At 39.8% G+C, this 14,788-nt stretch overlaps 1 protein-coding gene across 1 annotated transcript; it reads right to left on the reverse strand.

Moving 5' to 3' along the window:
• Positions 1-355: 355 nt before the first annotated feature.
• Positions 356-11,225, reverse strand: LOC124117044 (galactocerebrosidase-like). Its single transcript, XM_048393525.1, has 18 exons — positions 10,440-11,225; positions 9,937-10,005; positions 9,639-9,702; positions 9,158-9,246; positions 8,729-8,893; positions 8,096-8,134; positions 7,020-7,153; positions 6,192-6,285; positions 5,321-5,358; positions 4,673-4,797; positions 4,360-4,499; positions 4,057-4,128; positions 3,564-3,653; positions 3,170-3,314; positions 2,905-3,088; positions 1,540-1,718; positions 1,162-1,241; positions 356-795 (listed from the first exon to the last, which is right to left on the reverse strand). Exons 1-18 carry the CDS (start codon positions 10,569-10,571, stop codon positions 595-597), a joined length of 2,040 nt encoding a protein of 679 aa, XP_048249482.1. The 5' UTR covers positions 10,572-11,225; the 3' UTR covers positions 356-594.
• Positions 11,226-14,788: the final 3,563 nt, after the last annotated feature.

The following is a 14,788-nucleotide window of genomic DNA, read 5'->3' on the forward strand; positions in this document are numbered from 1 at the left end:
TTTTTCTCATGTATTGAATTTTTTTCACACAGGTCTTATACGTAGCCCGTTTCATAGCTCGGACAACCCGTAAAGATCCGGGTGGAATAGGCCTTCAGCAACCCATGCTTGCCGTAGAAGGCGAATATGCGTGTCGTAAGAGGCGACTAACGGGATCGGGTGGTCAGACTCCCTGACTTGGTTGATGCATGTCAGCGTATCCCAATTGCGTAGACCGATGCTTATGATGTCAATCACTAGATTGTCTGGTCCAGACTCGATTATTTACAGACCGCTGTCTTATAGCTGGAATATTGCTGAGTGCGGCGTTAAACAACAAACAAACAAACATAGCTCTGATAAAAAAGATCAATACTTTCATAACATATATATTTTAGTCGATTGATGGTATCATATTTAAATGCAATAAGTAAATCTGCTCCCATGAGTACACATCTTTGCAAAGTTGCCTTTAAAAAATACTATGTACTCTCAGGTTCTTTCAAGTAATGAAACAAGACTGGTATATATACACGTAACTTGTTCGTTAATAACAGTTCAGTAACACGAGCGAGTCACTTTGCCTTCATAAATAACACACTGGAAACGGCTATGTTAGTTGCTGCTATATCTATTATAATTTAGCCGTTTGATTAAGTCCCATCCGTCTCTTGGGGGTAAAATTTTCAAGTTGTCGTAGTCAGCATATCCGAACGAACCAGTGCCGAGTCCAGTGAAGCCAATCTGCACAGTGCTTGGTATGGAGGAGACGTTGAACAGCTGTTGACCATTCAATGTCCCGATCACCGTGGAACCCTGAAAAGATTAGTTGCTCACTATGAAACGTTGACATTTCAATATAATTATGTAATTAGGTAATTATGTATCCAATTCTGTCGAATATCATGTTGAACAGAATGAGTAATGATAACAAATGTATGTTGCAACAAGATGAGACATCAATTATAATCCGTTTTTAATGTTCCAGTTTGGTAACAAAATATGTAACATGATCTATTGTAAGATAACAACAATCTTCATTGTTTTGTTGAAGCATTCGACGAATGATTCAGAACTTACATTTGCGAGTTGACATTTGCTTGAAATAGTGATTCTATAGAAACATCAAAATGTGAAACTATCATTGGTCTCCTTGTTTCTTTGTTGTTTTTTCTGTCTCACCTTTACAAGTAAGCCAACATTGTTCCATTTTGTGCCACTGAAAATATTTGTTCTCCCTGATAGCAGTGTCTGATTCCTCTCTGAAACGGAAGTTTGAAATGTATTTCTCTAACAAATTATTCTATTAGAAGGTATTCTTCGGCAAAAGATATGTAGCCAACACTCGCTATCCCTGACCGAATACTCCCACATGCATTGGTGTAAACCCAACTGTATATCCCAACTATACCGTCATAGATGTACCCTCTAAATTTCTGACTGTAAGTTCCCTTGCTCCTGTGGCCATATGGATTTTTAATTTTGTTTCATCAATCAAATCGTTTTAAGAGGTTCATCTTGACGCAGGATCAGCCCTAACATTTCCAGGGAGTCACCTACCAAGGTTTGTTGTCACTTGATATGTTCCTGCTCCAGGGTTGATGAAGAAGAAGACACCAAGACTGTCTGGCAAACTACACCCTCCTACACTGATCCTGGTTCCAAGAAAAGCTTCTTTCGCCGCGCTCTGGGACAGGTCGTTATCTATGCCTATGTCAGCCTCGATGTAAATGTCGCTCCTACAAACAAACAAAATATAGACCTTATGGGCAAGTGAAATATAAAACGTGAGCGCCAGGGAATACCATTCTCAAGTGTCCAACGAAACTGACTCCTTAAGGCGTAAATGGCAAAATGGCGGTATAAGTTGAATGAATGGGTCACACAAATCAGTGATGACATCGGGTGTTCGCGAAAAGGATAAGAATGTCCTGCCCTGCAAAAGCACCTGCCACTCGCGTTATTTCACAAATGAAGTACGTGTTTGTTTGTTGCCTGACACCGCACTGAAGTACCCCTGCCATGCGACGGCGGCAATAAAGAAACCAGATAATCAAGTGATGAAATATATCAAATAGTTCACATAGATTGCACTGAAGCTATCCTCCCCTTGAAAAATATATTAATACTGTACTTAAAGCACCACACTGTTTCATTTTGTAAATTTGCCATCAGTATATATTCTACAACTTTCTTTCTCATTATTAATGCAGCTAAAGGTGAGGTGAAATGGGGTTTAACGTCGCGTCCAAGATTATTGCACTTATATAGCGACGTGCATGTACGTGTGTGTGTTTGTGTGGCTGCTTGTACTAGTCCGGACTGATGCCGATTTATAGTGCTAGCTCACTGAGATACAATGCCGCAGTTTAACATGAATACCCCACTCAGACACAGTATACTGACTCCGAGCCGACCAGTCCTTGTTTTAGTCCCTTAATGCCGAGCGCCAGACAGGGTAACAACAAGTACCATCTTTTAACGTCTTTTGGTATGACGCGGTCGGGGATCGAACCCCGGACCTTCCGCTCTCCGGGCGGACGCTCTACAACTAGACCACGGAGCTAATGCAGCTAAAGGTGGATTAGGTATGACATGGAAAGCAAAATTAACACATATAGTTCATCTAAACTTAACGTTATTCCTCAATGTCTTGACATAGTGCTATATCTGTTCATTCCCAATTTCTCAAATTATGCTTCTAGGTTTGTCAGCACACTACCCGTACTTGTTGGTTTCACCAAAGTGTAAACGTCTGAGACCTGCATCAGCTGTTTCTTCTCACATAATGCCGACACGCCTTGATATAAGCGGTGTTAACACCAACTCACTCACTCGTTTCCAAATTCAATTTGATTCTTCAAAGGAGCAGATATAAAGATTGCATGATAGCACATAACAAATAAAACACGTGTCATGACTCACCAATGATAGTTACCAAATACGGCTGCGGATAACCCTAAATCCTCTGCATGACACCACACCCACTTGACCGGATGTTGTACGGTCATCTGCCTGATCACCTTGCCATGGTCGCCTTGCCCACTGACCACTTCATAGGTTCCGGTCTGCTGGGCTATCATGAAGGGTTCTTGGAAATCCTCGTAACCTAGTCAAAGACATTCTCGTCAATAATATTACATCAAAATTCAGTCATCATATGAAGATGTCCGTTGACATTGACACTCACTTTCAAAATCATCAGTGTAGGGCAACGGAAAGGGTTTAGCTGGAGGAGGCGCAGCCGGAAATGACCCTTTATGACCTGTGTTCAAGGTCGTGAACGTGTACACCTGATCTGGTTGGAGGTCTAGATTAAGTACTCCGTCAACAACCTGGAACAAACTCAAAACAATATGGATTGAAATGAAGAGTATACGATTTTCGACAATATGGTATATAAAACATAGAAATGTGTCTGTGTTTAACAGGATTTGGAAATAAGTATTTTGGGTCTCCGAATGTAATTTTATGATGTACATTAATCTCAGGTTTACAATAGATAACAATACCCCCTCCCCACCACTACCCCTCGTGTGTATTCCACGTTAATTGCAAAACCAATTACAAAATGGCCTTCGCACCTGTAGTGGGGGTCTTTGCTCAAACAGAACAGATGCTCCCGTCGGATCAGTCAGTTGAGAAAACCAAACGTTGAATCTGGTCACGTTGCGCTACAAGAAACATAGTCGTGTTTGATATTTACATGATAACCACGTGTGACAACAAAGGAACAAAAATCAAACATCCATTTTGAAGAATAATACCCCAATTTCTTTTAACATTAGTAACTTTTTTTATCGAAATCACCTTTATTAATATCATGTACATAAGCAAGAGCGTTGTTTCGTGTACACCTCCTTCTTGTCACAATGAATAAAATATGCAATCAACTAGTTTTAGTTAAAAAAACTTCCTCGCCAAACATGGAGACTTGAGGAGGTGAGCTACAAAGCCTTAGTATCTGACCGGCTAATTGAAACACTTCTAAACCGAGGACTACGTAAGCAATATATCCTTATATGACATAGTGTGATTAAAAAATGTGGCACAACTATTAATAATGTTAACACTTACCAATGTTCCTTTCAACTGCAGGGTGACATTTTGAGGCTTCACCACTGATTCCAGCCCTGTGTAGTTTTGTTGCTGTAGAGGACAAATGTCACATGTTATATGCAAAGAGGTAAAACGATTTTTAGGTGTCTCTTATTTCTAATCTTTAAGTTTGACATACATCGTGACAACACTTTTAGTTCACGTGCTTGCTTCACGTATGATCATTAAAACAGTGTGTATCTGCCATGCGAAACGTGTACATATGCTACTAATATTAGTTAGAGTAGGGATTATTTGTTAGCGCTGTGTCAGTGTACTTACCACAGTCTCCAGAATGATGGTGAAGTCCTCCCCATCAGGGCTGACAAGGGACACGAATGTCCCCCCTCCGGCCAGCCTGCCCACCCCTGCACCGTGTCTCAAGTACTGCCAGCCAGGTTCGGTGAACTGAGCAGTGTGGGCTGTAACGGCATACAGAGACAGTTATCAAAGGACGTTCTTTGTACTCTTTCAATCCAAAAGCCTATGTGCAAATGTTTTCAAACATATCTGGATCTCTATGGTTTTCATAATCTCGTTAAGTACTTATATAATATATACATCATTATTGTTTGTATACGAAAATTCATTTTACCTGCTAGCCAGACATACTGGGGAATTTCATAGTACCCCGACCACGGTTGCTCAGCATTTAGAAGGCCTGAGCCTATCCAGGGGAGTCCTGGATACCATGCGCTGATAATCGCCCATATGACGGTTCTGAAAGTTGTGGCAGTTGAGCAATATTATTCATTTTAATCAACGAATACAGTCAATCATGGGATAAAATATTCGGAAAGTATGATGTATTTAATTTGACAAGCTGAGAGTTCATAATCTTTTGTTCATGTTTGTATGCGTTTACTTTGTTGTTTTAGTGTTTATAACTAATAGTTTAATGATATGTCTTTATTGACGATGGAGGGATAGTACACATTATGAAAACAACACGGATTTAAAATGACGATGATTGATTTTCAGAATTCAGGATTTTTCATAATACATTTATGAGCGATGGATCTATAAACAAGAAATGAAAGATATAATCTCTAATTTTAAAGTAAGACTTTGAAAAGTCTCGAAACATAGTAAATATGGTCTTCAATACATACATACCCATCAGACAAACATGACCATTTATTTCATAATGTTCTTCCACTGAGAGGCTGTGGTGAGTTAACAATAATTAGACAGCTGGTCTAGTTGATGGGCTTACTTGCTGTTATGTTATGAAAGAACTTACCCTGACATATATCCATTGACATAATTTCTGTTCCATCGCTGTAATAGATGAGAGTAAATGCATTCAGGTTCTATTCGCCATATTAACTTCCCAGTGTAAGCAGTATGTGTATTTAATTAAGGGTGACCCGATGGTCGATAGCATGAGCAATGTTGTGGGTAATCAGACAGGCCACACATTGTTGCCCCCTTGTAGACATAACAGCATAAGTACACTTGGTATATATTCAGTCCTGGAAAACTACAGTTGTTTGGTTGTCCAATGTAAGCATTCCAGATGAACAGCATGGCGACACAGTGCCATGAGAAGGCTTCATCCAAATGACAAACATCAACACGGGAAATTGTTAACTGTATCACCGTTCAAAGGCTACATTGATAAATGACAGCAATAATCAACACTAATTAAAAGCGACTACGACTGATCAATAGTGACACTGGTCAGTGGAAATACCTATCAATAATAACATTTGGTATCAACGTGACACCAGTCAGTGGTGACACTTATAAAAACGAACGCTGATCAATTGTAACACTAAAATGGTTAAACTGGTTAATGGTGAAACACGCCAATATGGTTGAACCGATCAATGGTGAAACTAATCAATAGTGACAACGGTCAATGGTGCAATGGTGACATGGTTGTTGTTTGTTTTGCGTTATTAACGCCGCACTCCGCAATATTTTAGCCCAATCATAAGCATGGATCTAGGCAGCTGGGTTACGAAGACATGCAATGAACCAAGTCACCAAGTCTGACCAACGATCCATTCAGTCGCCTCTTACGACAAACATAGGTTGTTGGGGACTCACCCGGAGTCCTCACGGGTCGCATATAGAAATACTCCATACACACGTAGAAGGTACACTACCATGTTTGATTTTACGGCATGATCTTCTGAAGCCCACAGTTGCTTCCCAGTATCAACAGCATACAGAGAGCTGTTTTCTTCGGGGTAGTGAACCCTGAAACACAAATTCCAAATATATCGGCATGATGCATTCTTTAGCATCTGTAAAGTATTTTAGAAATGGTTTTGCTACTAAAACTGTTTTGTCAAATGAGGGAGGCCAGAATTAACGACCTGCAATAAAGGTAGAAGATGCCAGAGGCTGAGAACCATGTACATGCTGAACAGGTATACCACATTCTACACAACAGGCTCCTTCTGATGTAACACATGTGACCACGGCCGCCAATCATCTGAATCTCCCCACCAAGTATATCCTTGTCAATTGATTACAGTAACGTCTTTACGCATGTAAAGTGATGAGTTTTAGCAATATCCCTTTGATATTTCACTATCGGTCAAATTTCTAAATAATTGTAAGTCAACCATATAGCATCACCCAGGACCGAGTCATCTGGTATGTCTCCATCACAGTATGTGTCAGTTATTATTCAAATGTAGGTACCCAATAGCGTATATAGCATCGGCAACATGTTGGTCCGGGATAGCTAATATGTATCTGTCACAGCCCATAATAGTTATTATTCAAATGTAGTTACCCGATAGCGTATATAGCATCAGCTACATGTAGGTCCGGGATAGCTAATAAGTATCTGTCACAGCCCATAATAGTTATTATTCAATATGTAGTTACCCAATAGCGTATATAGCATCAGCTACATGTAGGTCCGGGATAGCTAATAAGTATCTGTCACAGCCCATAATAGTTATTATTCAATATGTAGTTACCCGATAGCGTATATAGCATCAGCCAGGACCGGGTCGGCCAGGACATCACCGGCAATGTTATCCCAGTGGAAATAGTCCGCTGCCACTATCCTGGTGAAGCTGCATCCGTGTGTGTCCAGCATCTTCCTCAGGGCCTGACCAGAATAGGTTACATCGTGTGAACTATAGGCACATGACACTAAAAGTACTTTTACAACTTAATCAATTGCCACATGTACACCATAATGCATAGAAGCTTACAAAAGGGTAGCCAAGCGGTTGAAGCGTCGTCGCTCGTCACGCTGAAGGCCCGGTTTCGATTCCCCACATGGGTACGATGTGTGAAGCCCATTTCTGGTGCCCCCTTCAATCAAGACGATTTCACGAGGAACAGTACCGTCCGTATTCACAGTGTTTCAGTGTATTCGTGAAAACGCCACTTCGACACATGTACAGTAGCTGTTCACATTAGTGAGTTTATTCGACTGCTTCGATACCAGCATTACTTTCCTTTTTCACCCCAAGCTGTAGCATCATTTGTGAATCAGTTGTATAGGATTACTACAGGATTCGACTGCTTAGATACCAGCATAAATTTCCTGCAGAATCATGTTTACAAATGGAACCTGGTACAGTCGTCTGCAGCAGGCGAACATACATAAACAACTGGCCCACGAGCAAACCGTCCATCCCTGTCACTGTTATGTACTGCGGATCCGTGAGTTCGGAGTTCAGCTGGTGAGGTTGGTTATGTATTTGTGAGTAAGTGAGTTGGGTTTAACGCCGCTCTTAACAATATTCCAGTTATATCGCGTCGTGTCAGCTTAATGTGGGAGGAAAGCCCGAAGTGACGCAGGTCTTAGATGTTTACCACTTCGGTGAAACCCACGAGCACGGGTATCGTGCTGACAAACCTAGAAACATAATCGGGGCGTGCCGCAGGGACCCAACTTTGCACAGCGAATCGCGGCGCCTTAGACGACTGGGCCACCCGTGCCCCCTAGTTATGTATTAAATGTAAACTGCACTACATCTTCGATGGTGTATGTTACATAGATATATAACTTCTATTACGCATATATGGACAGTAACTGTACCTTTATGTAGGTTGTGTTATATGGACTCTCGTTCCATATCTGAAAAGAAAACTAAAACATCAGAAAACTCTCTAATATTCAAGATTTCATTAAAAGCCCTCAAAAAGTAATATAAGACTGCTAACTACCTACACTGCATTATCGTACTTATCGTCCTCTTAGCATGTTTCTTAGCCTTGAGTTTTTGTTATAAGGCATATGTAGGTGTAGGTCTCACCCAATTTGTCAGAAACTCTATTTTTCAGATACCTTTAAATCACAAATGTCATTGTTGAGTTCTGCCTCTATCCAACGTTTGTTACCCAAATGGTAAAATAGATTAGTCTTACCTCGGTTTGTCAGACACGCCATGAGAATATAAGATTGTGTTTCATATGCTTTAATAGCCACATAAACAATTCAACAAGGTGTGATGTAATGTATTACTATATCCAAGTACATCATTTAGGACTTTGGAACCGATCACTAAGAGTCAACCAAATTTCTGTGAACACATAATCGGGTCATTCAACAGAAAATAGTATAATGTTGTCCCTGACTAAAACATGCAATCCGTGTAGCAGTTGGTTTATTCCTAAATGTTTAGATTCGTAAGTAATAGATCAAGATTCGCATTTGACAAAAGTCACCTGCCCCAACATAGTCAATGGTGAGATTGTAGTGGGTCTTTGCTCCAATGACCCACTTGACAATGTACATGGCAGTCTGTTCAGGGTTGGCGTACACGTCCCCCGTGTCCCCTCCCACCCAGCCAGGCCACCCCCAGGGCAGGCCATAGAGCTTGATGTTGGGGTTCCTCTGTGATGGAGAAGTGTATATATATGTATCTATAAATATAATTGTTAAACAATATTTAAATGAACCAGTATTTAAATGCAGTGTTTATGTTGTGTATAGAGTGCATTGATAGTTTATGCTTAATTAAGTTTAAAAATGAAAAACAGTTATAATTATGTCTCATTTTTATGACACCAAACATGTTATCTTGGATTATATTTCATTTTTAATTTACCATTTCATGAATTGATTATATGATTTTCATTTGATTAAAAGCAATCAAACCTTCTTTGCTTCTTGCATCAGCCACCATTCATAACCCCTCTGGTAATTCTCATCGTCAGGTGTTCGCATATGAGTAGATTCAGAGCCATCTGTTGCATGTTGTCAAAAGAATTGAACCAAATTATGTTCAAACGTCCTGACTGTCATGTTAAAAGTGAAATATATATCGAGTGATCCTAACAAAAATATTGAGTCAACAATTACTGTAGAAACATCATAAATGTCTTGTTGCGGTTGAATGATAAACATAGATTTATCCGCAGTTAGATAATGCACATATTATGCCAAGGTTGTATGAGGACCATGTTTTCCACAAAGTCACAAATGTGACAATCATATCTGAAGTTTGTGTGTGTATTTGTATGATCGGTTGTGTGTCATACTTCATGCACATGTAAGGAGATCATGACTACACAATGTTCACCCTTAATGCGACGATACCTTCTCGGAAGATGCACCTGTGTCTTGTATTTGCACTTACCTGTACTCTGTGTGTCTCCGCCAATTTCAACCTTCAGAATGTGCAGCGACGCTCCGAAATTAGGCTGAAGAACACCATATGTCATCACGTTTGAAAAGTTTTCTATATATATGTTTTTGACAAAGTAATCCCGACGATGTAAAGACAAGTGAATTTGGTTCAACCCCCCTTTCAACAAGACACATGAATATGATAACATCAAATACTATGTCGGCGCTAAACTTACATAAACGTCCAATAAATGCATTAAAAAAGTTAAAACATTCTACCTTAAAATCAATAACAAAAAAACACTTACTTTGAATACATAGTCGAGGATTTCATTTCTTTGTTTCTCTGGGTAATTAACTAGAAGTTTAGATGTGGCCTGCAAAGAAAACAGTCGAATTCGTACACAAATAAGTATACAAGTATGTATTCAACTTCAAAACATCTTTTACAATAAGATCAGCCTTAGTTGGGTGTAGATTTAATTAAGTAAATATTTAGAAAATTGCTAAAATGATCATGGCAGTCTCACATGTATGCCACCATCTATATTAAAGGTATCAACTGTAATCAAATGACAACTAAAAACAAATATGAAAATGTATACCTGAATATTTACAGAATTTCATACACATGCATGTTTCAATCATTGTCAAGGAACTAAAATATGAATTTTAGCATTCGACTAAATGAACAGAATAGATTCTTACTCACATTTTAACGATTTATGGAACATTATCATTGAGGGAAATGCATATTCAAAAAGTGCAGAATCAGAGCCTTCATACATTAACTACATATAACAGGACTTACTCCCCCGCCGCTGATTCCTCCAATACCATCAAAAAGCCTGCCTAGTCCATTTGTATCGTCCAGATAGTACAGGTCCCTCTCAGACAAGGCAGGGGAAATACACGCAAGGATGACAAATGTATGTAGCAGCATTGTTGAACATGAACTGATGGCTTCAGAGATCAAACCTTCTTTATAAATACCTCACAATATCTGAGCAACCTATTTATCAATCTTCATTATCAATGTACGTAAGATCACAAGACGTGGTCAGGTAGTATTGATAATGTTGGGTTGCTGTGCGGACGCCTCTGTCTACTCTCCGGTTTGATGGTGCAACAACCATAACATTGACACAATACAAATGAGACCATTCAATATCTGTGCGGCCTATTTATCAATCTAGGTAAGAAAATCACAAGACGTTGTCAGCTGATACTGATCATGTTAGGTTGCTGTGCAGACGCCCCTATCTGCTCTCCGGGTTCATGGACCACAGATGACAAGGAGAACAAAACAGAGGCATTTCGCTCTGTATACTGTCCTACCTTCCTGATTTCATGCTGCACACTGATTATGTCCCTTCGTTTTAAGGAAGTCATAGTAGTGGTTCACGTCTACATGAGTCACTTGTGCTCCTCCCATCTTTAGCAGTCATGTCGGGATATACCTGAACTATTGTTCAAAACAAGGTCTCTCCATCTCTTATCCAACTAAACCGTATCCTCATTGTTACTTAGACTTAACATTGTGGGAACACTTTCACCACGCGAACTCGTTTCATATTTACACATAGTACTTCTTTATCTGTCTTATCAACAACCCCCACAGAAGGTCGTTGTCACGTTTATCACATACACACACTGCATGAATGATAGGCCAAGGACACACTGACACACACATATTTTCATCAATGCTATGTCAAAGGCCAAATCTCACAACCGAAATAGCATAATGAGATTAGCTTACTGAAATACATTTAGATTTAACCGCCATAAATTGAATTCTGAGCCCAACATGCATAGGTTATGTACATCATCATACTTTACTCATATAGCAGGGCAACTACGTTGTCATTCAACATGACCTGGAAATAAACAACCTGGAAAGGTTTAGTTTTACACCGCATAATGACATCTTCACTATAATGACATCTCCGCGCTCATTGGATGCAAAACATATGATGCCTCGGCAATGGAAAAGCGCCAAATTTCAAACTTTCTGTAGACCCTAAAACTACATACAGACGCTCTTGGTTGATTTCTAATATTTTTCTGCCCCAAACTGTATTGCCACATATACTTTACCACACAGTCGTATAGTAACCGGGGCTCGGCAACTTGTAACCTATAATTTTCAATATCTGTATTTCAAAATGCCTACCAACAATTATAGAAAAGACATTTTTCTATCAATGTATGCTTACGCTGTAATACTGTTGTCAAAACCAGCTGTTTCAATCAGAGGTGGTTATTGTGAAACCTCTGAATGATCAATTCAGTGTGCAGATTTGCGCTCCTTTCATTTGGCTGCCGTGGGTTTGAATCTTAAATTCGTATTATTTTTAGTTTACCATTCCCATGCTCGTTAGTTCCAACAAATGGTAAACAACATGCGATGCTTTAGGTTTTCCTCCCAAATTATAAGAAGGAGACCCCACCCACTCACCACTCCAGAAGTACGATTTGTGCACACAGCAATGATAACAAATTAGGAATTGTTTAGCATATAGACTTGAAATGGGTTAACGTTTTTGGATTCTAAATGAAATGTGTTTACGTGGAGTAAAGTTTCTCGTGACAAATGAATTCAAGCAGGTTTATACTCTCATGTAACCTCGGTTTAGTTTGTTGCTTCTTTGGATCCTGAATTCCATGGTGAACAATCAGTGTGATCAGTTATAGATTACATGTATGTGCGGTTAGTATTTCCGTGTTTGCAGCTACGCAGTCAAATAGAATTGAAGGTGTTTTGTCATTTGACAATTGTAAATACATCCTTATATACATGTAAAAATGTATAGGTACATATCCCGATGACAGATAAGGTGAGGTGAGGTGAAATGGGGTTTAACGTCGCGTCCAAGATTATTGCACTTATACAGTGATGGACATTCACGTGTGTGTGTTTGTGCGTACGTGCGTGCGTGCGTGCGTGCGTGCGTGCGTGTGTGTATGTGTGTTGTACTAGTCCGGACTGATGTCGATTTTATATTACTAGCCCACTGAGATACCATGCCACAGTTTAACATAAATACCCCACTCAGACAGAGTATACTGACTCCGAGCCGATCAGTCCTTGTTTTAGCCTCTTAAATACAATGCAGAGCGCCAGGCAGGTTAACAACAAGTACCATCTTTGACCGTCTTTCAGTATGACGCGCCCGGGGATCGAACACCGAACCTTTCGCTCTCTACCACTAGACCACAGAGGCGGTCATGTCAGATAGGCGATCGGGTAGTCTGTCTCTTTGACTTAGCTGATGGTGTAACTACGACCTTCGATATATATATGTTGACGGAGGCCTGAAAACAAGTAATAATTCTGGTAATTCAATACTTTTTCTCTGGCCCATTTGAAGCTCAAATCATGGAAAGAACACAAAGAGATCCGCCTGGATCAAACATGAAGGTGTACAACTCGACCAGATTCACTGGTTAGTGTACACTCCACTGCAGTTCATAAAGCTACATGTATTGTAGTTGCCCAAAAGAGCTCATTTCACCTGATGGTAAAGAACCAGTGCAATCAGAAAACCATTATGTGCAGATAACCATGTTTCCATGTCTGTGGTTTATGTTACATATTGTTAACTGTACCTTTATGTAAATTAGGTTGTGTTATAAGGATGTTTGTGACATATCTGAAAAGAAATTCCAAACAATCTAAAAGGCCTAGTATTTTCAGATTACCCCTCCCACCCAGCCGGCCACCCCCAGGTCAGACCTTACAGCTTGATGTTGGGGTTCCTCTGTAAGGGGGAAATACATTGTATGTACAAACAGTATACCTGCCCTGTATATATCAAAGAACTAAATTAACAAGAAACGTCCTCGTGATATTCCGAATGTGTAATGTCGGATTAATGCTTACTACGAGTATAGAACTGAAATAAATAAATTTCATTTCTTGACACCATTTTGTTATGCTGGACTGTATTCTATTTTCTATTTTCCGTTTGATGAATGAATTGTTAGGTTTTCATTTAATTAAAAACAATCAAACCTTCTTTGTTTCTTACATACGACACCATTATAACCCCTCCCATAGTTTTCATTTGTTGTATGTTGTCAACAGAATTGAATGAAATCATGTTGATACGTCACGAGTGTCATGTTAAAAGTAAGACTATATTTATATCGAAGTATCCGCAGTTCGAGACAAGCAGATTATACCAGACCATCTCCAGTTAATGGAGTAGCTCGGTAGACGGAAATAGACTAATTCATCATGATAACAATCACATATAACGTGCTATAGCTATTTGTATCGTGGTATCTGTGTCACTCTTCCAGCACACTTTAGGAGATAGCACAGGCGTGATCATGATGACTCATCGTTAACTCTCACCGTACCAGGTGCTGTCTAGGAAGGTAATCCCTGTATCTGGTATTACCAGGCACCTGTGCTTTGTGTGTCATCACCTATCTCAACCTTCAGATTGAGCACGGGTGCTTCAACGTTTGGCAAAATAAAATCACACGACGTTAGTTGGGTGGGTTATTCGCGGAAACATTTATCACTGATTTTCAGCGATCATATATAATTTTACACAAAACGGAATCTGTTGCATCGGATAATCGGGACATTATTCTTTGGCGTTGATGTTTCATATTTCTAAGAAATTCCCGAGTTCGGTTCCCCACATGGGTACAATGTGTGAAGCCCATTTCTGGTGTTCCCCACCGTGATATTGCTGGAATATTGCTAAAAGCGGCGTAAAGCCATACTCATTCACAATGAAGTCCAGGTGCACATTTGGTCAATCATTGATGCACTGCCAGCCTTGTGCCTCGTTGATGGCAACATTATGTATCCCATAATACTGGTCATTGTTAAAATAATGTAGGTCGTTGTGTCACAGATACCGTGATACTAGTACTACTCTTATTCCTTAAGGAATACCATACCAGGTTGTTAAAGAGACATTTAAAATTCGTGTGGTGATGTTGGGGATTTTACGAGAGCTTCCGTTAGAGTTATGCAGATGTCAGAATTTCAATGCTTCAAATTAAACTAAGAATGATTTGCCGCGAGCTAGCACTTCCTCTTGTGTCTTATAGACATTAGGCCGCATGCTGATACATAGTCTGCCAAGCACTGTCTGGTGGCACTGGTCATATTTACCGCCTGGCTGATACCATTTTTTA

The sequence above is a fragment of the Haliotis rufescens genome, unplaced genomic scaffold (assembly GCF_023055435.1).
Source record: "Haliotis rufescens isolate VD_foot unplaced genomic scaffold, xgHalRufe1.0.p SCAF_12, whole genome shotgun sequence".
NCBI classification, from domain to species: Eukaryota; Metazoa; Mollusca; class Gastropoda; order Lepetellida; family Haliotidae; genus Haliotis; species Haliotis rufescens.